At 40.0% G+C, this 24474-nt stretch overlaps 1 protein-coding gene across 5 annotated transcripts in view; it reads left to right on the top strand.

The window, feature by feature from the left end:
- Positions 1-24474, top strand: part of SUCLG2 (succinate-CoA ligase GDP-forming subunit beta) — a 307339-nt gene that overhangs the window by 209085 nt on the left and 73780 nt on the right. The window contains exon 10 of one of the 5 annotated variants that reach the window (XM_090283863.1): positions 3128-3242. The exons of the other annotated variants lie outside the window; for them this stretch is intronic. Coding sequence (XP_090139989.1) covers positions 3128-3178 — 51 coding nt within the window. The 3' untranslated portion in view covers positions 3179-3242. Of the gene's footprint in view, positions 1-3127; positions 3243-24474 lie in introns of those variants that run through there. 5 annotated transcript variants of the gene reach the window in all.

The following is a 24474-nucleotide window of genomic DNA, read 5'->3' on the forward strand; positions in this document are numbered from 1 at the left end:
CCTGAAACTCAGAAGGACTTTTTTAGTTCTAAAATGACTTTTCAATTCTAATGAGAATTAAGGGTAATCTCCCAGTTAATAGGTAAAATTCATCGACTACATTTGTCAATGTGTTTTTCTGAGGATCACCTCCCTCCTGGGAACTTCTATTTCCCATCCCTCTAAAAGTAGAGCACAACAAAAATTGTGTAATTTTCAAGGTACTTTCTATAACTTTATGAAATTACCTTATCTTGAGCTCTGTCACTGAAGTAGATCTAATTCATTTTTGTCACGATTAAGTCACCATCAGCTGCTTCTTTCCACAAGAGATTTCCTTCTTATTATTGTTCTCTGTGCATTTAATCTCTCCTGGCACTTTTCTTCCCTCTCTAGATTTGTAAGTGTTTTGCTGTGATTCAGTCTCCTACCTATTCTTGTTTGTAAGTACAACCTGCATTAATAGTCTGGGTTCTTTGTGCTATCTGGGAAAAGGCAGGTGGTTAGATCTTTCAGTATTTGACAGATGTCACGAACCAGCTTTTATATTTGGCCAAGAAAATTGATTAATGAGGTCTTTATTGAAATTTCTTTAGTATACATGGAGAATGAAAAATCACTTTTATAAAAATATAATTTAATGTTTCTTTATCTTGATGGCTCTTTGTCAAACTCCTTTTATAAATTACACTTGGTCAGAGAGCATCAGCATGTAACTTTTTTTCACTGTTAAATAAATCATCTTTAGGTTAACTACCATTGGGGAATTGAGATTTGCATGCTTTTCTTTTAATTTGTGTTTTCACTATCCATCTGAGACCTCAGTGTGTTTCTTCCACCCCTGAGGTTACAGCATGTGACTGAGTGTTCACATCTCCAGAACAGGGTGGGCCAGACAGAAACAGGTGTGAGCTGGCCTTCGTTCCTCTGTGTAGTTCCCAGGGGGGCTGTAGCTCACTGCAGCCACTGCCCACATGAGGATGAGGCTCTAATTGAACAACCTTTCATAAGGCAAAAAATATATGGAAGTAAAATTAGCTATGAAAATCCCACGAGTTACCCACCCACCTTAGTGTCTTTAAGCACCGGGGTTCCGGTGTGTGGTGACGTGCTGATCCAATGAGCATTCGGGATGAGTGGGGGATCTCACTCCCTCTCACTCCTTCAGGGACTTGTATCCTGGGAACAGAACAGCAGTGAGGTCACCGCTGGATTTTAGTTATTCTCTTTCTTGCTCACTTGCTTGTAGCATCCCCATGCCTGCATAGTTGGAGTCATGTAAATTAAAGGTGTATATGATGTAGCTTTGCTGTATGAGATGAGACTGCAGACCATGGCAGTGAATGTATGAAGAGAACAGTGAGAACCACAGGCCAGAAACTTGTTGTCAGTGTATTCTTGTCATATTAAACAGCTGTTTCTTTTTCTTTCTCTTTTTCTTTTTTTTTTTTAATTTTCTTTTTTGGTTTTTCTTTTTTATTTATTTTTTTTTTTAACTGCATATAAAATTTTTTTTTTAATGTTTTTTATTGATTATATTGTTACAACAGTTCCAATTTTCTCCCCCTTGTTCCCCTCCCCCCAGCACCCCCCTCCCCCAGCGATCCCCCCCAAGTCCATACCCCTGGTTCGTAAAAATTAACTATCCCCCCCTTCTCAAATATTAGGACCCTTTGTAATCTTGTAAAGGACAATGGGCGAAGGTCTCAAGCTCCTCTAGCTGCTTCAAGCTGGACATGGTCGTCGTCCTACCTACCCTTGGGTCCAGAAAACCCTAATAAGAGTGGGGGTGTGGAGGGGAGGGTGGCCTTCCCACATGGGGAAGGATCGTGCAGACTCCAGGTCAGTTGGCTGCCTCCGGTCAACGGCGTGCTTGGTTCAACAGGCTGGTGTCCTTGTTGTGTTCTGAGGGCAACTCTTTTTTGGTTTTTCAATTACAGTTGTCCCATTTTTCCCCTATTGCTCCCCCCCACCCAGCCCACCCCTTCTCCCACAATCATATCCCTCCCCATTGTCCATGTCCATGAGTCATTTATACACATTCCTTGACTAAACCGTTCCCTTATCCCCCTTCTCTACCTCCCCCCTCCCCCCTATTGACTGTTATTCTGCTCCTTGTCCTATTTAGTTTGTTTATGTTGTTCTTTAGTTTCCTGTATTAGGTGATATCATATGGTATTTTGCTTTCTTTGCCTGGCTTATTTCACTAAGCATAATTCTCTCTAGTTCCATCCTATGTTGTCACAAATGGCAGGAGTTCCTTCTTTCTTTCTGCTACACAGTATTCCATTGTGTAGATGTACCACAGTTTTTTTGATCCACTCATCTACAGATGGGCACTTAGGCTATTTCCAGCACTTAGCTATTGTAAACAGTGCTGCTATGACATAATTGTTTCTTTTTAATATGCAACTCTTCAACCAGAAAGGTGGTTAAGAGCTTACACATCTGGGGCAGACAGAGCTCTGCTAAATTCCAGTTCTGCCAGTGCCTAGCTGTGTGATCTTGTTGTGTGACCAAGGATTCATCTCTATGCCTACCTTATTTAATCTGTAAAGCAGAGTTAATAATTCATGTGCTAGATGAAATAACACATTAAGTGCTTATTTAGCACAGTGCCTGGCACTTGGTAGTCATGCCACAAGTACAGGGGCAGTTATCTGCAGATTGTTGTGGTGATCATTTATATAAAGGGGACGGTTGGCTAGGCACTATATAATATAGTTGGTAAAGACTTTACAGCCAGGCTGCCTGGGTTTGAATCTGGCTCTCCCACCAAAGTGCAACCTTGGGCAATTTGCTTAATCACTCTGTGCCTCAGTTTCCTCATCTGTAAAATGGACATGATTTTTACCATCTTTGGCTTGTGGTGATAAATAAGTTATATTTGTGAAGCCTTTAAACCAGTTCCTGGCACATAGAAAATCACTGTATAAGTGTTAGCTGCTGTTATTATTTATTTCATTTTTTTCATTTGGTATATTTAATTTTTTTATTCAACAAAATGATGATTCATTTGGCACCACATTTCTGCCACCCTATGAGAAATGGGGATGTAGTGGACAGAGACCCTCCTGTTTGTATGGAGCTTATAGTGTATGGGCCAGATAGGCTTCAACTAAATGTCTCATCAGTTTTCTAATTTCAGGCTGTGATTGTGAGAAATGCTGTGAAGAAGGCACCAGAGAAGACACTGTAGATAAAATGATGAAGACTCTGCCTTCAGAAAACAAAACAAAAAATAGCCACAGGGAGGGTTTATAAAGACTTGGTTGGATTCTCATACTTGGCTGCACATTAGAAGCAACTGGAGAGCCCTTGGACACCCACAAGCCTGGACCACAGCCCAGACCAGTTCACAGTATTGGAAGGTGGACGTTCTAAGGCTTCAGGATTCTCTAAGCTCTCCAGGTGGTTCCATGGTGCAGCCATTTGGAGAATGAGGAACACAGAAGGCAATATCCTGGAGATGTGGCCCAGAGTTCAAGTAGATACAAGGAGGATTTGCATTTGGAGATTCAGGAATCCTGACAGTTGTTCGGGGGCATTGTAAGTATTTCTTTAGTTTTAGAGACCTCTTCAAGTTAATCACAAGGAAATGCTCTTGGCTGGAGCTGGATCCAACTATCCCTAGCTTTGCTGTATATGGAACCATTGAGATTCCTCTGGTAAAAATATCCATGAGTTTCAGTTTTTCCTCTTTTAGCTTTCATTGGTACAGTTTCTGAAATCCTGGCTCATGCCATCTGAAGTTATGAGACTCTGTGAATAATCTAGCTTTATGGCTTCGTTGCCAGGAGGATATTATGAGGCAGACTTGGTCCCTCTCTTATGTGATTGTGGACCGGACTCTTGGTTTCTCAGAGTGAACATATAAAACATTAAGGGTTAAAATTGTGTTTAAAGTTAGGTATACTTAAATTGAATCCTACTGAAATTTTACTTAGCAGATAGGCAGAATGAGCTTTGCACTGACCAGAGAGAGAGAGGGAAGAGAGGAGAGAGGAAAGAGAATGAATGAGGATATATATTCAGGTTCTGTGGTTCTAAGAGAGCTTTTCTGTCATACCCCAGTGACGGTTATCCTTCTAGAAATTATTTCAGGTTCATAACTATAGAATTCCAAAAGAAAAAATCAATTACAGAGAGTAATAGAACAACAATTTAAAAAAGGAATGCATGTGTCAAGTTTGTCGTAGTTGGTGATGGAACTTGAATGCCTCAAGCTCAGCAAATCAGTTAATATAAAAGTTTGAGAAAGCAAGACCTGCCTTTCATAGAACACATACAACAGGACAAATAACAATGAGCTGGCAAGTTCCAGAAACTTCTCTGAATGATTCTCTTCCTTCAGCACCTGGGGATGGTCCTTTGAACTTCTCTTTTAGGGGTGCATTTTCTGAATTCAATTTTAATCAGAACTTCCAAGCTGAATAGTTTTTGTTAAGTGGAGGAGAACCTCAAAGAAAGTTTCTCTTGCCGTTGTTGTAATGATGAGAAACATTTCATTTTCTTACAAATGAAAGAACATTTTCATTGGTGAATTGTCTATGTGATAAGTTCACTAGGGTTTATATCACTTTTATTTGTAACTGAATGCACATACTACATCTGGGGTTCCCAGCCCTTGACTTGGGAGCTCAGAGTAATATGCTTGTGACATTTTGTCAGTTACATATGCTTTTACTTATGTAGCACTAATACATGAGGCATGACTGTTAAGAATTCATTACTTCTGTGTTTCTTCATTGCTCCATAGGATATTTTCTCCTTTATCTCTTCTCATTTTTTTACACCTAGAAATGAAATGGCACTTGGAGCTAGATGCTCATGCCTTGCTATTATGGTGAGTGAGCAATTCTGAGAATGGTTATTTCTGGCTGTGGGAACCACTGTGTCAGGAGCTCAGAAAAGATGATATTGCAACTCACGCCCTCATGCCTCTTCTTCCTGGGCCTGGATGGGGCTTTCCTGAAGGACAAGTTCTGGAGTTGAGAAAGACCAAATATTAGCCTGTGAGACCTGTGAATGACCTGGGCAGTTATATGAGAAATGTTTTTAAAAGTAAAAAATAAATTAAAAGAAGTCTACATTAAGCCAATTAAGTATGTGTTTAGATCTTATTTTAAGTGATGCTTCTGTAAAAAAAAAAAAAAAAACTGTTCTAATGAACTAAGGGGTTATTGCTGGAGGGAAGGGGTTACCAAGCCGAGGGAAGCAAAGAGGGGAAAAAATTGGGACAACTTTATAACATAATCAATAAAATACACTTAAAAATAAAGGAAGAAATTTTTTAAAACTTTTAAAACTTTGTATGCAATAGTATTTTAGAATTGGGTGGGACTTTCTAAATATGAAAGAAAGCAATATAAGGGAAGATAAATTTGAGCAAAAATAGTAAGATTTGGCAAATTCTTCTGAAGGAGGGCCAAATCTTTTATAGTCACCAAGTGAAATAAGTCTTGTCTCATTTCTGTCAGCTACTTGGTATATCCACAGAAATCCATGGAATGAGACCAGCAAGAACATAGCACATAAACTTCCGTTTGGGGTGTTATTTTAGGCATTTCAGCCAAGCAATATTCTTCTCTTCAATGTATAGAATAAAGAAATTCTAGAAAATTTTAGGAGTTTAATTCTTTCCCTGAGTCTGTCATGCTTTGTATGGGTAGTGTATTCTTAAATGACCACAAGAAGACGATACTGACTTTCTATCATTTTTCATCACTAGGGCCATCAGAAGGGCCCACTTTAGAGAAGAACAGGGCAGATCTGGTAAGTCAAGAGGTGATTATTAGTATAAACTCTTGTTGGCATTTACTTAAAGCAGATGGTTTTAGCTATGTCATCATAGCTTTATTGCCATCTTGGCAAGCTTTGAGGAGTCCAGACTATTAGTGCTGATGCTCAGAAATTATCTACAGAAAACAGCCGTAGGTCCTTCCCAAACAAAATCCCTTTTTAAAATGAAGTTGGGTCAAAACTCAAAACTCACCCCCAAATATAGCATGTAGTATGTATTCTTATACAATTTGCACTTTGTAGTCAACAATCTTAATGATTTCCTTGGAGCTTGCAACACATGGCATTTTAACAATGTTGAAAACATATCCCTTAACACTCTTGAGAATTAGAAATTAATTTCTACACCCCCAGTTCTTCATTTTTAATTTCAGAATTAAGTATCTGGGTGATTTATTTCATTTCCTAAATGATTTAGTTCCATAATGTAATACATTGTGATTATGGTGGTTTGGAATATGGAATTGTAACATATAGAATGAAATAAAATCATCCAGAATACCTTACCTCAAAGATGATTATTCAAATTTTACCAGCCTGCTTCCACTGTCTTCTTTTTCTTTCTGTATAAATACACATAATTTTAAATTAAAATTGGGACCATACTGTTTTTTCCACTTAATATACTGAAATCATTTTACAGCAGCATTAAATTTTTTCTGCAACAAGATTTTTAGTGGCCATATCATGTTCCATTATGTGACTACACCCTTATATTTTTTTCATTTTCCTATTGTTAAGACACTTACCTGGCCTCCTGTTTTTTGATGCCACTTTATTATGATCATCTTTGATTCTTTTTGTGGTATAAGCTTATGAATGGAATTGAAACTATGGTGCCATTCTCCCCTTGGAGATACGGGACTGTATTAAATGTATTGATTTAACCCTATACCTAAACATGGGAGGATTTTATTTTTTGCTGTTTCTCCTTAAAATGATACTTGATTGTCTTCCATCATTTCCTGAACAAAGCATTTTGCTAAATGATCCCAAATGTTAAATAAAATCCAACAAACTAATAGATGCCTAGACATTCACAGATGTCTCCAGATTGATTGTATGTAATTAAACTAAATAAATCTTACTGTAATAGTGAGAGTTGGGTAAAAACAAATTATTATCATCAAGGATTTTATTATAAGACAGTAAGCAGATTCTGTGATAAAATATAAAAATCTAGCATATCTTATAATAAATATGTTATCAGATTGGATCTGGTACTAAACATATGATACTTGTAGCTGCTTCAAACTTTGCATTCAGCAAGAATGGAAACATAATTTTTTTTAAAAAAATTCTTTTTTAATGTGTAAGTCAATGGTAAAATATGAATATGTGAATCTCCTAGACTTGACTTCTTCCATATATTAAACAAATGGACATTACTGTGTTCAAATTGCCTTGTTAATAGTAAAAGAAAGAGCTTGTTTGTTATATTCCTGTTGGACTCATTTTATGAATTTTCATGGATATACAAAACATGTGGCCCTGGCTGGTTTGGCTCAGTGGATTGAGCGTTGGCCTGCGAGCTAAGTGTCGCTGGTTCGATCTTCCAGTCAGGGTACATCAGAGAAGGAAAACTCTGACTCCAAAAAACCTCCGCTGCCTTGCGGCATACCTCTTCAGGGGAAAGGCTAAGGGAGTAAACTCCGACAGAAAATCCAGAGCCGGAGTCCCTAAGGCGGTTTGACGTTGTAGTCAACACCGGCAACTCCTGCGGCGCACCTGAACCCAAGCTGTATCGACTCCGTCATTCCCTTGGACCCTTCAGCTGCGAAGAGAGGGGGGGTCTGCTGCATGGGCAACAGCAGACCCTCCATATTACCCTGCCCAGGCTCTGTAGCTTCAGTTTCACTGGAGAGGACACTCCAGCGTCATCGCAAGATGTCGATTCAACACAGGAGGAGACAGATACCGTGTCACTCCCGAGTCGGACTGCACAGCCATTCTCGGCGGTGCAGATAGACTCTTAAGAAGCTACACCATCGTCTCTCGAGACGGACGGCTGCCGACGACAAAACATGTAATTGAAATGAAACTAGACTTGATTTTTTTAATGATATTTAACAATTTTTAATGTAACATTGAATTATTCTCATTTATTTGTGTGTATTAAACCAAGGCCATCAGGCATTCTAAACACATGAAAACATTTTTGAATAAGTTTCCTGTACCCCCTTTTTTCTCATACGTGCTCTGAGGAGGAGAAAAGCCATGGATTGGCTTTGTTTCATTAAAAGTCCAAGTTTCCCCTGAAGCTAGGTCAGTTTTCTGTCTTTTTTCATCATCATATCTCTCCAACCTTCTTTTGTATCCAGCCCCAAAGAAGGCAGGACCAATATAGACCAGACAGTTGTCGCCATTTATGGGATAAATACAATATATTCTCTGTCTTTCCCTCTGCTACTTTTCCTGTAACTATAGAAAGTGAAGTTTTCTGGTTTCAATGGAGTAGAAAATTAAGAAAATTGGATTTAGGTGCTGGACTTGGAGCATGGGAGTAGAGAAAGCAATTATAATGTTCTAAAAAGTCTTTTACTTAACTTGGATAAAGAAGTCCTCAGCACAGTCATTTTTTTTCACAGACTGTGGGGCTCTCATCTGAGCTAATAGTACAGGTCACATAGCCTTGCTTTCCTTGTTGGCACATTATTTCCCTCATTGACCTCTTGTGGTAGCCTCAGTGTCAAGGGAGAGAGACTTCAGACTTCCCTGAATGCTCTGGACAATTTTAATACCTTCCTAATAATACACTGGTGCTATGATTTTTAATAATTATTGTTTGAACAATACACAAAGGTAAACAAACAAAACAGATGAAGACACTCAGGTCTCCACACTGTTAGCAACATGTTATATACCTTCAAGTGTTGCTGGTATCTTAATTCCTGTGGTTTCCTACATTCTTGACAGAGGCAGGGAGTGTTCTGGATCTGTAAGGGCTATACTTGGAAAGGGGCTCCCTTTCTTAGGCATTTGGTGTGTAGGGAAGGATGGCAGTGGGCATCTGTCCATCTAAACAGTCATCATTGATTGCACTTGGGAGTACAGAGAAAGGCACATAAATGAAAGAAAATGGAGTTACAGACTCGACAGAAATAGAAAATTGAAGGAGAGGCTAAAATCTAAGAAGCTCATTTTGTGCACGCCTTTGGCTAACTTGGGCCTGAGAAAACCACATGAAATGGAAGAAAATTCATTTACATTTCTTATTCCAACCATGCCATTCTTTTTTGCTTTATTTTCTGAGTATATTAAATTTAGGCACTTGTTGCTCTCTGGATTAGGTTGGATTTTTGTGTGGACTTTACACTTACACTCATTGTGTGAGTTGTAAAGTTGAATTTAGAAAGTTAATTCCCTGAATATCATGCACATTTTTATTTTTTAAGTTAAGTACCCTTACCTGAGGCCTGAGATCAAGGTCGAGTTCTATTTCAGGACACCATGCAGTTGAATCTCCAAGACACTCAGGTTCCCTCCTGACTTCCCCTGAGATGCTGCTGTGACAACTGCAATGACTACAGGTCCATCATTCCTCTTACTTGTCTCCCATTTTATTCGAGGTACAGTTCCCAGTATCTACCGTGGCCTACCAGGCTCCATGTGAGCCAGCCCACTTTGTTCCCATTTTTATACATTTGATTCAGATTGGTCATTGATCTTTTTTTTCTGGAATGTATGAGCATGGCCCCATCCTCAGAACTTTGCCTGCACTGTTCTGTCTGCCCCAAACTCTTCATTCATGATTTCCTTTCTTCTGCTCTTCAGGTCTCAGCCTAAGTGGAATTATGTAGAGAGTGTTTCACCCCTCAGACTTGGTTTCTGGAGGCTAGGGTATGTGCCTTGTTGTGATGTCTCAAATTAGACTCTACTTCTAGTTTAATTATGTGGTAATAGAGCTAATTTAGTATTCAATTCTATTTTCACCCCCAGGCCCATACAGGTGCTTAAAATAGAAGTTTATTCTCAGCTCTCATTCCACATGGGCCTCTCCTTCTTTCTCTCCACATCCTTCTTTCCATGATCTTTGGCCTTTTCATAGCATGGTGGTCTCAGGATGATCTTGTAGAGCAGTGGTTCCCAACCTTTTTGGCACCAGGGACAGGTTTGGTGAAAGAAAATTTTTCCAGAGACAGGACTGGGTGGATAGCTCTATAGCCTGACACCAGATGTGGCTTAATTGTCACTTGCTACTCACTGATAGGGTTTTAATATGAGTGTGCAAGCAATTGATTTATTATGGTCTCTGTGCAGTCAAGTCTTTCTGCTAATTATAATCTGTATTTGCAGCCACTCCCCAGCACTTGCGTCACTGCCTCAGCTCCACCTCAGATGGTCAGGCATTAGATCCTCATAGGAAGCATGCAACCTAGATTCCTTACATATGCAGTTCACAGCAGGGTTCGTGCTCCTATGAGAGTCCAGTGGCACCACTGATCCGATAGGAGACAGATGTCAGGCAGTAGTGCAAGTGATAAGGAGCAGTTGTAAATACAGATGAGGCTTCACTGGCTGCCTGCCGCTTACCTCCTGCAGCACGGCCCAGTTCCTAATAGGCCACAGACCAGTACCCATGGCTCAGGGGTTGGGGACCCCTGGTGTAGAGGGACTTGCTTCCAAGAGTCAGGAAGTGGATTTTCCCTTCCACATATTCTATTAGAGCAGTCATGATCCTGCCCAGATTTTGGTGGTGGTGGTAGTGGTGGTAGGGGACAGACCCCAGCTCTTAAGGTTAAAGTGACAACATCACACTGCAGAAGAGCTTGTATGGTGGGAGACAGTTGTGTGACCATCTTGAAAGCTGTCTGAACTCCACTGAAAGCTGCACTAGGACCTTCCTGAAGTCAAGGACCAGGCTTTACGCTATCGGCACATAGTAGGTGCTGAAAATATCTTTTTGAGCAAATAAGTAACTCCAGGGAAAGGTCTTGAACAAATAGAGGGGTTGGCAAAAGTAGGTTTACAGTTGTTTGTATGGAAAATAATAAATAATAATACAAGAATGAGACTTCTGGCCAAGATGGAGGCCTAGACTGACACGCTCCGTCTCCCTCCACAACTAAGAGGGACTATAACTACTGCAAAACCAGAAATAACCAGAAGTTCCAGAACATAAAGCTACATGGAAGTCCAACATATAAAGTTATAAACAAGTGGTGTTCGTCTGGATGGGTAGGAGGGACGAAGCCGGGGTGAAGCTGGCGGCGGCGGTGGTGGTGGCGGCGGCCGCAGTGACGAGCTGCAGGACTGTGATAAGCACAGACACCCGTATTTAAGGGGAGGCGAGAAGCACCTGGGGAGCACCCCTGACAGCAGTCCAGACCCTTCAGCTCACGATTCCAATGCCAGGGAAGGCAGACGCCCATTGCCTTGGACTGTGAGGCTCAGAGGGGGTGGGGATGGAGGAGAAGGCTCCCAGTCTCTCAGCGGAGAGTGAACAGCAGGAATCCATCTTGGACCCCCACCCCGACACAAAGCGCAACAGTGTGGTGAGAAGGGTCACCTGGAAGTGACGTGTGCACGGGGCTCCGCCCCCTATAGCATAGGAGGTGTGACAGCCCCGCGAAAGAAGGAAAGATGAACAAACCTGTCTGAACAGCAGGAATAATGATAGAGACCAATCACACAGCTGACCAGAAAGCAAATACACAAATTAACAGATGAACAGATAGATAATCTTTCTGAGGCTCAGTTTAGAGCTTCGGTTATAAAAATGCTTACAGACCTAAGAGCAGATCTTAAACAAGATGGGGAAGGAATGAAGGCTAGTCCTGCTGAAATGAACGAAAACACATACGAAACAACTGGTGAGGGAAGGAAAACCAGGGATCAAATCAACAAATAGGAACATAGGGAAGGAACAAACAGTCAACCAGTGTAGAAAGAGGAAACAAAAAGTGAGGAAAATGAGGAAAAGCTCAGAAACCTCTGGGACAACTATAAGAGTGAATATTCAAATTATAGGGTTGCCAGAAGGTGAAGAAGAACTAAAAATTGAAAAATTATGTGAAAATATAATGAAGCAGAACTTCCCTAACTTGGGGGAGGAAATAGACTTACAGGTCCAAGAAGCACAGACAGTTCCAAATAAACTTGACCCAGGGAGAACCATACCAAGACACATTATAATCATAATGGCAAAAATTAAGGATAAAGAGAGAATCTTAAAAGCAGCAAGGGAGAAGAAAAGCATTATGTACAAAGGGGTCCCAATAAGACTCTCAGCTGATTTCTCAAAGGTGACTTTGCAGGCAAGAAGGGACTGGCAAGAAATATTCAAAGTAATGAAAAGCAAAAGCCTACAACCATGATTACTCTTATCTAGCAAAGCTGTCATTCAGAATAGAAGGGCAGAGAAAGTGCTTCCAGGACAAAGTAAAACTGAAGGAGTTCATCAGATCCAAACCACTGTTATATGAGATGTTACAGGGACTTGTTTAGAATGAGGAGGATCAAAATGTACATTAAAATGAAAACTGTATTACAACAACCAACAACAGAAACTAGGGAATTGAAAAAAAGGCAAGTAAGGCAACGAGAGTGGAAAAAGAATTATAGGTATGGGGAACATATTGGAGGGAGGTCAGCAGGGAGGGAGAAGAGGGTAAAGGGAGGGAGATGATGCAGGATTAAGAAGCATAGTAGGAGGGAGTGGAGTAGACAGGAAGAGGTTGAGAAGAACCATATGCACAACCAATGGGCATGAACTAAGCGGGGGGACAACTGGACGGAGGGGGGTTACTGGGTGGAGGGGAGAAGAAGGAAAAGAAATTGGGACAACTGTAACAGCATAATCAATAAAACATATTTAAAGAAAAAAAGAATGAACTGCATACTCACAGCTGAAGTACTACTTTTGCCCACCCATGTATAAGATCAGGCCAGGAAACAATGTACGTGAGCTGAGTCTCTTGCCTTTTCCCACGTGAAACACCATTCTTTACCCAATATCTTCTAGAATTTGTCACCACCCATCAGGCTTTCATTTCACACGTTTGCTCCTCATGTAGCTCTCTGCTGAGTAACTGTTGTAGTCATTTCATCTGCCATCTGTTTCCCCCAATAAAGTTTTGTGTGAGCATGCATTATATTCTTAAAGGTACTTAGCTCAGGGTTACACAATGCAGTGTGGCAGTTAAGAACCTGGACTACTTACAAGTCAACCTGGGTTGGAATTCCAGCTCTGTCCCTCTTAGCTATATGACTTTGGCAAGTGACTTAACTCATCACAGACTCATTTTTTTTTCCCTGCCAGTAAAAGGAGCATATTAATAAAAACAATTCCCTGAGGTGGTTTTGCGTATTAAATGACATAATAAGACACATAATAAGACCGTTACTGTTCATTCCCCATAATGCCTGGCTATTATGTTATGCTGATAATTATCCTCACTCAATAGATATTTGTTTAGTGAATACCCATCTTATAATTTTTGAATACTCCCTTTCAAGAACATTCTATCCTATATTTCTTCAACATAAAATCACAATTTAGGTTTTCAATGACAGTCCTTTTACTAAAACTCTGTTTGAAAAATCTGTCATCCTGGGCCTTTTCATTCCATCTTTTTCCCATGTTATAGAAGGCAAGGTCATTCTCTCTAGACCTTAAGCATGTGTAATATGCACTTGACCAAATCCTTTGCACTGGTAACATTGTGAGAAACTGAAAAACTTCGTAGTCCTCAATTTTGGGGTTTGGAGAAGTACATCAGAGCTATAATTTTCATTTACAACATTTAAGAGATTCTGCCTAGTACAGTAAAACTTAAACTTCAGCACGTAGTCATATAGTTAAGTGTATTTACAACATCCACCTCAAGAGGTTAAGAGAAGAACCAAGTTGTGGAGAACATTTTGAAATTCTGTAGTTGTCTTTGCAAGCCAGAGGTCATTAATTAGTAAGGAAAGTCCTGGTCTCTGAATCTGTATTATTGTGAAAGTTTTCTTTCTTAACTCTTAAAAACAAATGAAGTATTACTACTTTTCAGAATCCTGACCTGTGTCTAAAGTTATAATGGACTAGACTTAATATATTTTCCCCCCAGGAAAATATAGTTAGGGTTTATACTGGGACAGAAACTTCTGGCTCTCTCCCCTTCATAAGCAGTAAAGCATGTTTTATCCTTTATTTTGGATGTGCAGCTTGGTAATATGCCATACATACTTCACCTTCCATAAGCTTCCTGATTACAAGCAAGCCATTTTGCCATTATCATACTTGTTTGGACTTCGGCTGAGTCAGCACCATTCACTAAAACCTTAGCATATCTCCCTGGAGATCATAGCCCTTGATCTCTAAGGGAAGAAAAGGAGGACAAGATACAGGTTTTGCCCCACAAAATTGATAGCAACAATCTTCAGGGACATTTCATCTTGCCATATGCCATCTCAATAGAACTTGTGCTTCACCACAGTAGTGATGGTACAACATCAGATTAAGTTCACAAGAGAACGATATAAATCAAGAAGTTTATTTTTACTGCCTAAAAGCTATAGAGCCAGTTAGATACATGGTGACAGCCATGATCAAATCTGTGTTCTAGAAATTGCTTCAGCTTACCTGTAAGTTAATGTTCTTTTATTAAGTCTATCTTCTAAAATAATAGATGTAAAAAACTGACCAGCATTTAATTCATTTGATAAAGCAGAGTACTTAGGCAGAGGTATAATCTAAGGATTGTGTGTATTATTAAGAGATGAGAAATGAACTGGGAGTTCATCAGGGTGAATCCTGATTCTCACTCTTGACTGTAATTAACTGAATAACATTAGGTCATTGTTTCTCAAAATTGAGCATGTTCCAGAACCACCTGATGGCTCAGTAAAATGCAGATTGCTGGGTGACATTCTAGATCATTTTGTTTGTGGTAAGTGCTAAGAAGTCAATACAACAGAAGGAGGTGACGGTGAGTATGTTGGTCAGGATCCTATACACCAGCAAAATAGGATTGATGTGCGAGGATTTTCATGGGGGAATTGCCTTTGGAAGAAAATGAAGAAGGAGCCAGGAGAGGCTGTGACATTCCTCAGACTGTGATGCAGGTCTGGCCCTGAGTGAGAGAGAGGGAAGGAAGTTGGGCGGCGTGCAGAGTGAGGTAGGTATGACAAGGCTACACGGAGTCCTAGAGACAAAGTCATTTGTTAGAGAAGACCGTTGGGTCCTGGGAATGAGCTGGTAATAGTTTCCTTCCACACCTAATTATGACTGGGGCAAGCCAGGGGCAGTGTAGCCTTGGCTCCAACGCATCCAGCCATGCCATGTAGCTGCAGGTCTGAGTTGTATTCTCAAGGCCTTGCCATGAATAAAGAGTTACTTTAGATGTTGTGACCAGAAGGGGAAGGTCCTCTCTGAGGAGGTGACATGAGAGCTGAGACCTGAATGATATAAAGAAATTAACCTGCGGTGTCCTGGGGTAAGTGGAAGCAGCAGGGACAGCAAACCGGCTGAAGGCAGGAAACATCTCAGGGTCAGGAGTAAAGCCAGTGAGGACTAGCAGATTAGAATTAGGCTAGGGCCAGCCCAGGACAGGATTTAGAAGCCAACACACGAGAATGATGAAATCTGAGACAAAGATGGGCATTTGCATTATGGAAAGGGAGAGAGAGACCAGTTAGTATCAGTTTAAGCAACCCAAAACTATCTGCTTTTGTTTACCTGCTTTTTCTCGAAGCTTCTGAGATCCTGAAAATGTGGTGGGTAGTCTACTTACATTTAGGGAATAAGTACAGGTGCCCTGCTTTCTTTCCCTCACAATGTATTTAAGGCTGTTGTTTCGGCAAATCTTTCCAGTATTGTCCTGATGGCTCTTACTCATCTTATGGCCTGTCTCCCTATTTCATGCCCCTTTGACTTTTTTTTCAATTTTATTTTATATTGCTTTTGAGTGTACAGCTTAGTGGTTAGACAGCCATATACTTTACATAGTGATTACCCTAATATTTCTGGTACCCAGCTAGCACCATACATAGTTATCACAAAATTATTGTCTGTATTTCCTATGCTGTTGTTTATTTACATCTCATTACTATTCTGCAACTACCAATTTGTGCTTTTTAATAACTTTACCTTTTTCACTCAGCCCCTCAATCCTGCAGCCTCAAATTTGAAGGCGGTCTTCATAGACCTGCACCATCATGTTCACACCAGGTGAAATACTTGACTACCAATCTCATTTCTCTTTCTATGGATCATCTCAGAAATTTCATGGAGATTCATTCCCAAAGGCAAGACTGAAGCAGAAAGTTGGGTAATCAAAGGCAACTTTCAAGAAAAACAAATGAGTGGAACTTGGTTAAATTTTATGACACTTCTTTTGTGATGCCCACTGCCTTTCCTCTTGGAAGCCCAGTGTGTCAGAAGGGTGGAAGTATGAGTTCTGATTTGGATTTGTGGGATTCGCTGTACCCCTGACCCTGGAGTTAGAGCCCTCTTTGACATCAGCCCAGTTCCTGGGCCTTTTAATTGCCTTTCCAGCAGCTAGTGAGTCCAGAACAAATCCTAACCCTGATGGAGGAGATGTGGAATTAGATTCCTGGGGGTTGGAATGTCCCCATTTCAAGGAGGTGCTAGCTACAAAAACACTGTTCCCATGCAGGCTGTGTGCTTACACATGTAACATTTCACTCCTGTGAGCACTTCACAGCCTCTTTCCTCCAGTCATGAATTTCTTTGCTCTTTGGCAGTGGGGAATTCCAGCAGGCCAGGAGAAGTCAGTGCTCATGCCCTAAGTAAATGCTGATTGCCCTGTCAGTCAGACAGCTGAGGAACTGGGCACTGCTGAGGTGGATGCTTGATAGAGTAATTAGAAAGTATCACTTTCAGTACCCATCCGAGCACTCACTAAAGGAATGAGCCCCAGCCAGGTCTCTGCTGTCCAAGTCTGGAGGTTAAGGGTGCAGGAAGACAAAACACTGTGTCATGGGAGAAAATTGCCTCAGATGCACAGAAAGAGGTGGACCTCCAGCCCCTAAATAATGACACCCAACTTTCTGGCTGTTCACAGGTGTTTCCTTGGCCCTCTGTGGCACTCATGATATTTCAGTACCTGTTTGAGATTTTTTTCACTCTTCGTGGGCTGTTTGTCTTGGAGTGATGTGTGCAGACTCTTGGTAAGGCAGTTTGCTCTTGGACCTTTCCACAAGGGGGACACATTCTCCTCCTTTGAAGATGGCCCCTGGCCTTTGCATAATCTCAGGTCCCAGACCTGGAATCTTTTCCCTATGGTCCAGTCAGCTTCATCAGGACAATGTTGTCCATAGTTCTAATATCTCAAGTATAGTGGGACACCCAACATGAAATTCTGAGAGAGGACAGGAAAAAGGGTGGCCTCATTGACAAGTTATTTTGTATACTTCCCAGAAACCAGAGTTTCTTGGGACAGATCTGAGAAATGTTGACATTGGCCATCATTATCCTGTCTTCCTTTAACACACACAGCAGCAATAATGATAACAGAGGAAGCAACATTGTCAGGAGTACTTTGTGTGTGAGGCAGTGTGCAAAATACTTCCTGTGAAATAAAATTGGAAAAATTTTTATGGTTTTTAGCCACTTTGTTAAGCAGACAGTTTCAAAGAGGGGCTGTAATTACTCACCTCCCACTTGTTTTAATTAGAGCAATTAAAGGACAGAAGCCACAGCAGCATGCCCTCAAGCTCACCTCTTCAGACTTGCTTTCTGTGCATTTTATCTTAGTTTCTGTTCTCAAACTTGAATTGATCCCCATTTTCTGCAGACTAAATTCTAAACTCCTGAGTCAGATTCCAAAGCTCATATATCTGGCCCCAGAAAATCTCACCTCCCATTTCTGTACCAGGTGCCTTCTACTGGATGTTCTCCCCATTTCCCACCTTTGCCTGCCTCAGTCATCACTGTGCCCTTGGGACTCTTCCCAGGTTGTGTGAACTGGAGGGTATCTGCTACATCAGTGTTCTCAGCTGGAGGTCATGTTGCCCCCAGAGGATGTTTGGTGATTATTAAATAGTCCTCGGTTGTCAGTGTGGGGTGGGTGTTAATTGCTGGCATCTAAGAGGGCAGGGATGCAGTGCCCAAGACAGACCCATGACAAGGAATTATCAAGCCCCAAATGACAATAGAGCCCAAATTAAGAAACCTTGTACTAGAGGGAAGATGTCTTTCCCTGATTTCTGTCTTCCCAGTGCCTGATACATCATGTATGATTAAAAACATACTGAAGTGAATACACAAACCCGTTCCTTCTTAGAATGCCATCTTACTTTGTGCTCTTCCATTACAGTTTTAGAGAAACCTAATTACATTTTATGTTTTTCCTTGTCAGAATACCAGTCACTTAAATATCTAATCTGCACTTAAGATATCAAGCAGATTGGAGTCGGCAATAGAAAATGAGAAGTGAGTTGGCTTCAATACATTGTTAATGTTCAAAACCCTGAGTCTTGTCTGGAGTATCAAATTCATGTATGGCATAGATAATCTGTTAACAGTCTTCATTTTGGTCCTTAGAAGACAAAAATAAAAAGGTGTTTTCTTAAAAACCAATTTAAAAAAAGGACAGTCACTTTGTTATGGGACTTTCAGCCATGCATGTCTATGGAATATGTTTCAGCAGGAAAGGTAAGATGCATGACTGTGCTTGGGATGAGAATGTACTGGGGACTTGGGCACAGTGAACTGGAGTCCTGGTTCCCTGGCTCAGAGACTGCAGGCAAATTAGTTAACCTCTTCCCTTCACAGACCCTCCCCAGCTATAAATCTGGATGAGGAGAACCCCAGAGAATGAATGCTCACCAGAATGTTCACACTGGTTGTATTTTCTCAGATTGGTGGTATTTGCGGGGTGATTTTAAAATCAACTTTCTTCTTTTCTGCATGGTTTGAACTTCACTTCTCAGGGGACACATTATTTTTGCAGTCAAATCAGAACAATTATTAACCTGCAGAACCATGATAAGAAGCCAGATTTTCTAACCTCTGGGCTCCTTAAGAGCCAGTGGGTAATTTTACAAACAATATCCTACCCTTGGTTTCAAAATATAGTACACTAAAACACTCCAATTATTGGAACATTGTTTTTCCCAAGTGTGAAATGAGAGTAGTGCAGACCAAGCTAACACTTAATTCCAGAGTGGGCAGGATGACTTTGGTGGAGTAGCCATTCTATCTCTTCCTAGTAAAAACTTAGGAAAGTCACTGCCCATCTCTGAAGTCAGTGGCTTCTCTGCAAAGTTGATAAGGAAAATTGGTTGAAACTAGGTATTATGGCACTTGAAAAAAGAATCTGATGTTCAATAAATGATAGATACTGCTACTAATTTGTGTTGTCAGTATTATTATTGACATTTTTGTTAATTTATGTAATTTATTAATTTTTCTATTACAGTTGTCCCACATTTTCCCCCATTGCTCCCCCCCACCGCCATCCACCCCTTCTCCCACAATCCTTCCCCATCCTGTTACCCCATTGTCCATATCCATGGCTCATTTATATTAGTTCCTTGACTAGACCCTTCTTCCTTTTTTCCCCCTTCTCCTGTCCCACCTCCCCCTGGTCATTGTCAGTCTGCTCCTTGTTTATTTGCCTCTGGTTCAATTTTACTCATTTATTTGTGCTGTTCATTAGTGTCCTGTCTTAGGTGATATATGGCATTTGTCTTTCGCTGCCTGACATATTTCACTAAGCATAATACTCTCCAGTTCCATCCATGTTATCACAAATGGTAGGAGTTCCTTCTTTCTTTCTGCTGCATGGTACTCCATTGTGTAAATGTACCACAGTGTTTTAATCCACTCATCTACAGATGGGCATTTAAGCTGTTTCCAGCACTTGGTTATTGTGAATAGTGCTGCTATGAACATAGGGGTGAAAGGTTCTTTTGAATTGCTGTTTCAGGATTCTTTGGATATAATCCTAGCGATGGTGCAGATCCATTTTTTTTTTTTTTTTTAGGAAATTGCATACTGTTTTCCATTGTGGCTGCACCAGTCTGCATTCCCACCAACAGTGCACTAGGGTTCTCATCTCTCCACATCCTCCCCAGCACTTGTTGTTTGTTGATTTGTTGATGACAGCCATTCTGACCGGTGCGAGGTGGTATCTCATTGTGACTTTAATTTGCATCTCGCTGATGGCCAGTAATGTTGAGCATACTTTCATATGCCTTTGGTACCCTCTATATATCCTCCTTGGTGCGGTGTTTGTTCAGGTCCTTTGCCCATTTCTTAATTGGATTGTCTTTTTGGTGTTGAGTCTTATAAGTTCTTTATATATTTTGGAGATCAATCCCTTGTCTGAGGTATCATTGGCAAATATGTTTTCCCATACAGTTGGTTCCCTTTTCATCTTGCTGATGTTTTCTTTTGCTGAGCAGAAACACTTTAGTTTGATGTAGTTCCATTTGCTTATTCTCTCCTTTATTTCCATTGTGCTAGGGCAGAGGTTCTCAACATTCCTAATGCCATGACCCTTTAATACAGTTCTTCATGTTGTGGTGACCCCCAAACATAAAATTATTTTCATTGCTATTTCATAACTGTAATTTTGCTACTGTTATGAATCATAATGTAAATATCTGATATGCAGGATGTATTTTCGTTGTTACATATTCAACATAAAGCATAGTGATTAATCACAAAAACAATATGTAATTATATATGTGTTTTCTGATGTTCTTAGGCGACCCCTGTGAAAGGGTCATTCAACCCCCTAAGTGGTCGCGACCCACCAGTTGAGAACTGCTGCTCTAGGGGATATATCAGAAATATATTGCTACGTGGGATATCTGAGATTTAACTGCCTATGTTTTCCTCTAGTGTTACGGCTTCATAGGTGAGATTGAACACTCTGAAGTAGTGTATAAAGTAAGCAAAGGATTTTAATAATGGCCAGGTGTTGGGCAGACCCTGAGCTGGTCTCTAACATGCTCCAACCTACAATGGAGTCTAAACACTGGGTTATATACTGGTGAGACCCCCTTTGTTTCTTCTTTGGTGGGAAACAGCCTTAGGAAGAGGGGGCTGGGCAGGACTGCAGGAATGTCTTGGCAGTAGTAGGAACAGAAATTTGCAAGGCTATAAGGTTATCTCTGGCGGCAGCATAGCTCTCCAGCCAGGGACGAATTCTTTGCAAAACAATTTATCTTCAAAGGGCTAGATATTCTGTAAAGTATAACTTTCACAACTGTTATAAACCAGACACAAGCAAATGGAAGGTGATGGAGGCTGAGGTGCTTTTAGCTTGTAAATCACCAATTGCTACACTCCTTCCTACATTCCTCTCTTCAAGGCTTTTTAACAAGTCCTTGCTACTTTTTACAAAGAACATCTGAAGCCCCTACATATTTACATATTTAGCAGACCTTTGAAACTTTTTACAGGGAATATTTGGTGCCCCTACACTAGGACTTCTATGCTGTCACAGCTTACATTTAAGTCTTTGACCCATCTTGAGTTTACTCTGGTATATGGGGTAAATTGGTGGTCTAGTTTCATTTTTTTGCATGTCCCTGTCCAGTACTCCCAGCACCATTTATTGAAGATGCTATTTTCACTCCATTTTATGTTCCTTCTCATTTGTCAAATATTAGTTGTGCATGTAGACATGGGTTTATTTCTGGGCTCTATTCTGTTCCATTGATCTATATGTCTGTTCTTATGCCAATACCAGACTGTTTTGATTACAGTAGCCTTGTAGTATAGTTTGACATCAGGTATTGTGATTCTTCCTACTGTGTTGTTCTTCATCAAGGTTGCTGTGGTTTTTCGGAAGGGGGGGGTGGTTCCATATAAATTTTTGATGTATTTGTTCTAGGTCTGTGAAATAGGCCATTGGTGTTTTAATAAGGTTTGCATTGAATCTATAAATTGCTTTAGGTAGTACGGACATTTTAATGATGTTGATTCTTCCCATCCATGAACATGGTATATGCTTCCATTTATTTGTATCTTCCTTAATTTCTTTCTTCAGTGTTATGTAGTTTTCAGAGTACAGGTCTTTTACCTCCTTGGTTAAGTTTATTCCTAAGTACTTTGTTTTTCTCGTTGCTTTAGTAAATGGGATTTTTTTCCAGTTTCTATCTCTGATATTTTATTATTGGTGTACAGAAATGCCTTCAATTTCTGAATATTGACTTTGTACCCTGCTATTTTTCCAGATTCACCTATTTGGTTGAGTAGTTTTTTAGTGCAGTCTGTAGGGTTTTCTATGTACACTGTCATGTCCTCTGTAAATAATGATAGTTTTACTTGCTCTTCTCCAATTTGGATGCCTTTTATTTCTTGTCTGATTGCTGTGGCTAGGATTTCTAAAACTATTTTGAATAGAAGTGGAGAGAGTGGACATCCTTGTCTTGTCCTTGATCTTAGGGGGAATGCTTTCAGTTTTTGCTCATTAAGTATGAAGTTGGCTTCAGATTTCTTGTGTATGGCCTTTACTATGTTGGAGTATGCTCCCTCTATTCTCATTTTGCTGAGAGTGTTCATCATAAATGGGTGTTGTACTTTATCAAATGCTTTTTCAGCATCTATTGATATGCTCATGTGATTTTTGTCTTTCATTTTGCTTATGTGGTGTTTTATGTTTATTGATTTGTGAATATTAAACCAAACCCTCCTTGTATCCCTGGGATGAATCCCACTTGATTGTGGTGTATGATATTTGTAATGTGTTGCTGGATCCAGTTTGCCAATATTTTGTTAAGGATTTTAGCATCTATGTTCATCATCGAACTTGGCCTGTAGTTTTTTTTCTTTGTTGTATCTTGACCTGGTTTTGGAATTAGGGTAATACTAACCTTATAGAAAGAGTTTGGGAGTTTTCCCTCTTTTTGGATTTTCTGGAATAGTTTGAGAAGGATAGGAGTTAGTTCTTCCCTAATGTTTTGTAAAATTCTCCTGTGAAGCCATCCAGTCCAGTGCTTTTGAAATTTTTGATTACTGCTTTAATTTTACTAGTTGTTACCGGTCTATTCAGGCTTTCTGCTTCTTCTTGATTCAGTTTTGGAAGATAATATGTTTCCAGAAATTTGTCAATTTCATCTAGGTTTTCAAATCTCTTGTCATATAGTTGTTCATAGTAATTTCTTAAAATCCTTTGTATTTTGGTGCTGTCAGTTTTGATTTATTTTCTTTCGTTTCTGATTTTGTTTATTTGGGTCTTCTCTTTTTTTCTTGATGGGCCTGGTTAAAGGCTTGTCAATTTTGTTTATATTTTCAAAGGACTAGATCTTGGTTTCATTGATCTTTTGAATTGTTTGTTTAGTCTCTATGTCATTTAATTCTGCTCTGATCTTGATGATTTCCTTTCTTCTTCTCACTCTGAGCTTTGTTTGTTGTTGTTCCTCTAGTTCTTGTTGCTGTCAGGTTGGATTTTTTATTTGAGATTCTTCTGTCCTTTTTAGCTAGGCCTGTATTGCTATGACCTTCCCTCTCACGACTGCGTTTGCTGTATCCCATAGATTTTGGGGTATTGTGTGTTCCTTATCATTTGTTTTCCAGAATCTTTTTTATTTCTTCCTTTATGTCATTGTTGACCCATTCATTATTTATTTAAAATAATTTGTTCATTTATTTGTTTGTTTATTTTATTTTTTTTAGAGAGAGGGGAAAGGAGAAAGAGAGGGAGAGAAACATCAATGTGTGGTTGCCTCTCATTCGCGCCCCCAACTGGGGACCTGACATGCAACCTAGTCATGTGCCCTGACTGGGAATCAAACCAGTGACACTTGGCTCGCAGGCCAACGCTCAGTCCATTGAGCCACAGCAGCCAGGGCTTGACCTATCCATTATTTAATAGCTTAATGAGTGAATGAATGTTATTCATTCTCCATGAGTTTGAATGTTTTTGATTTTTTTCCTTGAAGTTGGTTTCCAGTTTCAGGACATTGTTATTTGAGAAGATACTTGATAGAATTTTAGTTTTTTTGAATTTGTTGAGGCTTGTTTTGTGTCCTACAATGTGGTCTATCTTTGAAAATGCTCCATGTGCACTTGAAAAGAATGTATATTTTGCTTCATTGGGGTTAAAAGTTCTATATATATCAATTAAGTCCATTTGATCTAGAGTGTTGTTCAGTGCCTCAGTATCCTTGGTGTTTCTTTGCTTTGAAGATCTGCCCATTGTTGATAATGGGGTGTTAAATTCCTCTACTGTGAGTGTGTTGCCATTGATATCCTTCTTGTAGTTTTCCAAGATTTTCCTTATATATTTGGGTGCTCCTATGTGGGGTGCATATATGTTTACCAGGGTTATATCCTCTTGATGGAATTTTCCTTTAGGTATTATGAGATGTCCTTCTTTGTCTCTTTTTCTGGCCTTTGTTGTGAAATCTATTTTGTCTGATATAAGTATTGCTACCCCTGATTTTTTTTTTTTTTTTTTTATGTCCGTTTGCTTGAAATACTTTTTTCTATACCTTCACTTTCAAACTCTAGGTCTTTTTTCTGAGGTGTGTCTCTTGGAGACAGCATACATGTGGGTCATGCTTTTTTATACATTCTGCTACCCTTTGCCTTTTTATTGGACCATTTAATCCATTTACATTTAATGTTATTGATAGGCACTTATTCATTGTGATTTTTTTCCCTCTGTATCTGTGTGTGTTCTTCTCTCTCTCTCTCTCTCTCTCTCTCTCTCTCTCTCTCTCTCTCTCTCTCTCTCTCTTTCTTTCTCTCTCTCTCTCTCCCCTTCCTCTTAAAGTAGTACCTTT

This window comes from Furipterus horrens, unplaced genomic scaffold (genome assembly GCF_987537825.1).
Source record: "Furipterus horrens unplaced genomic scaffold, mFurHor1.1.pri manual_scaffold_7, whole genome shotgun sequence".
Lineage (NCBI taxonomy): Eukaryota > Metazoa > Chordata > Mammalia > Chiroptera > Furipteridae > Furipterus > Furipterus horrens.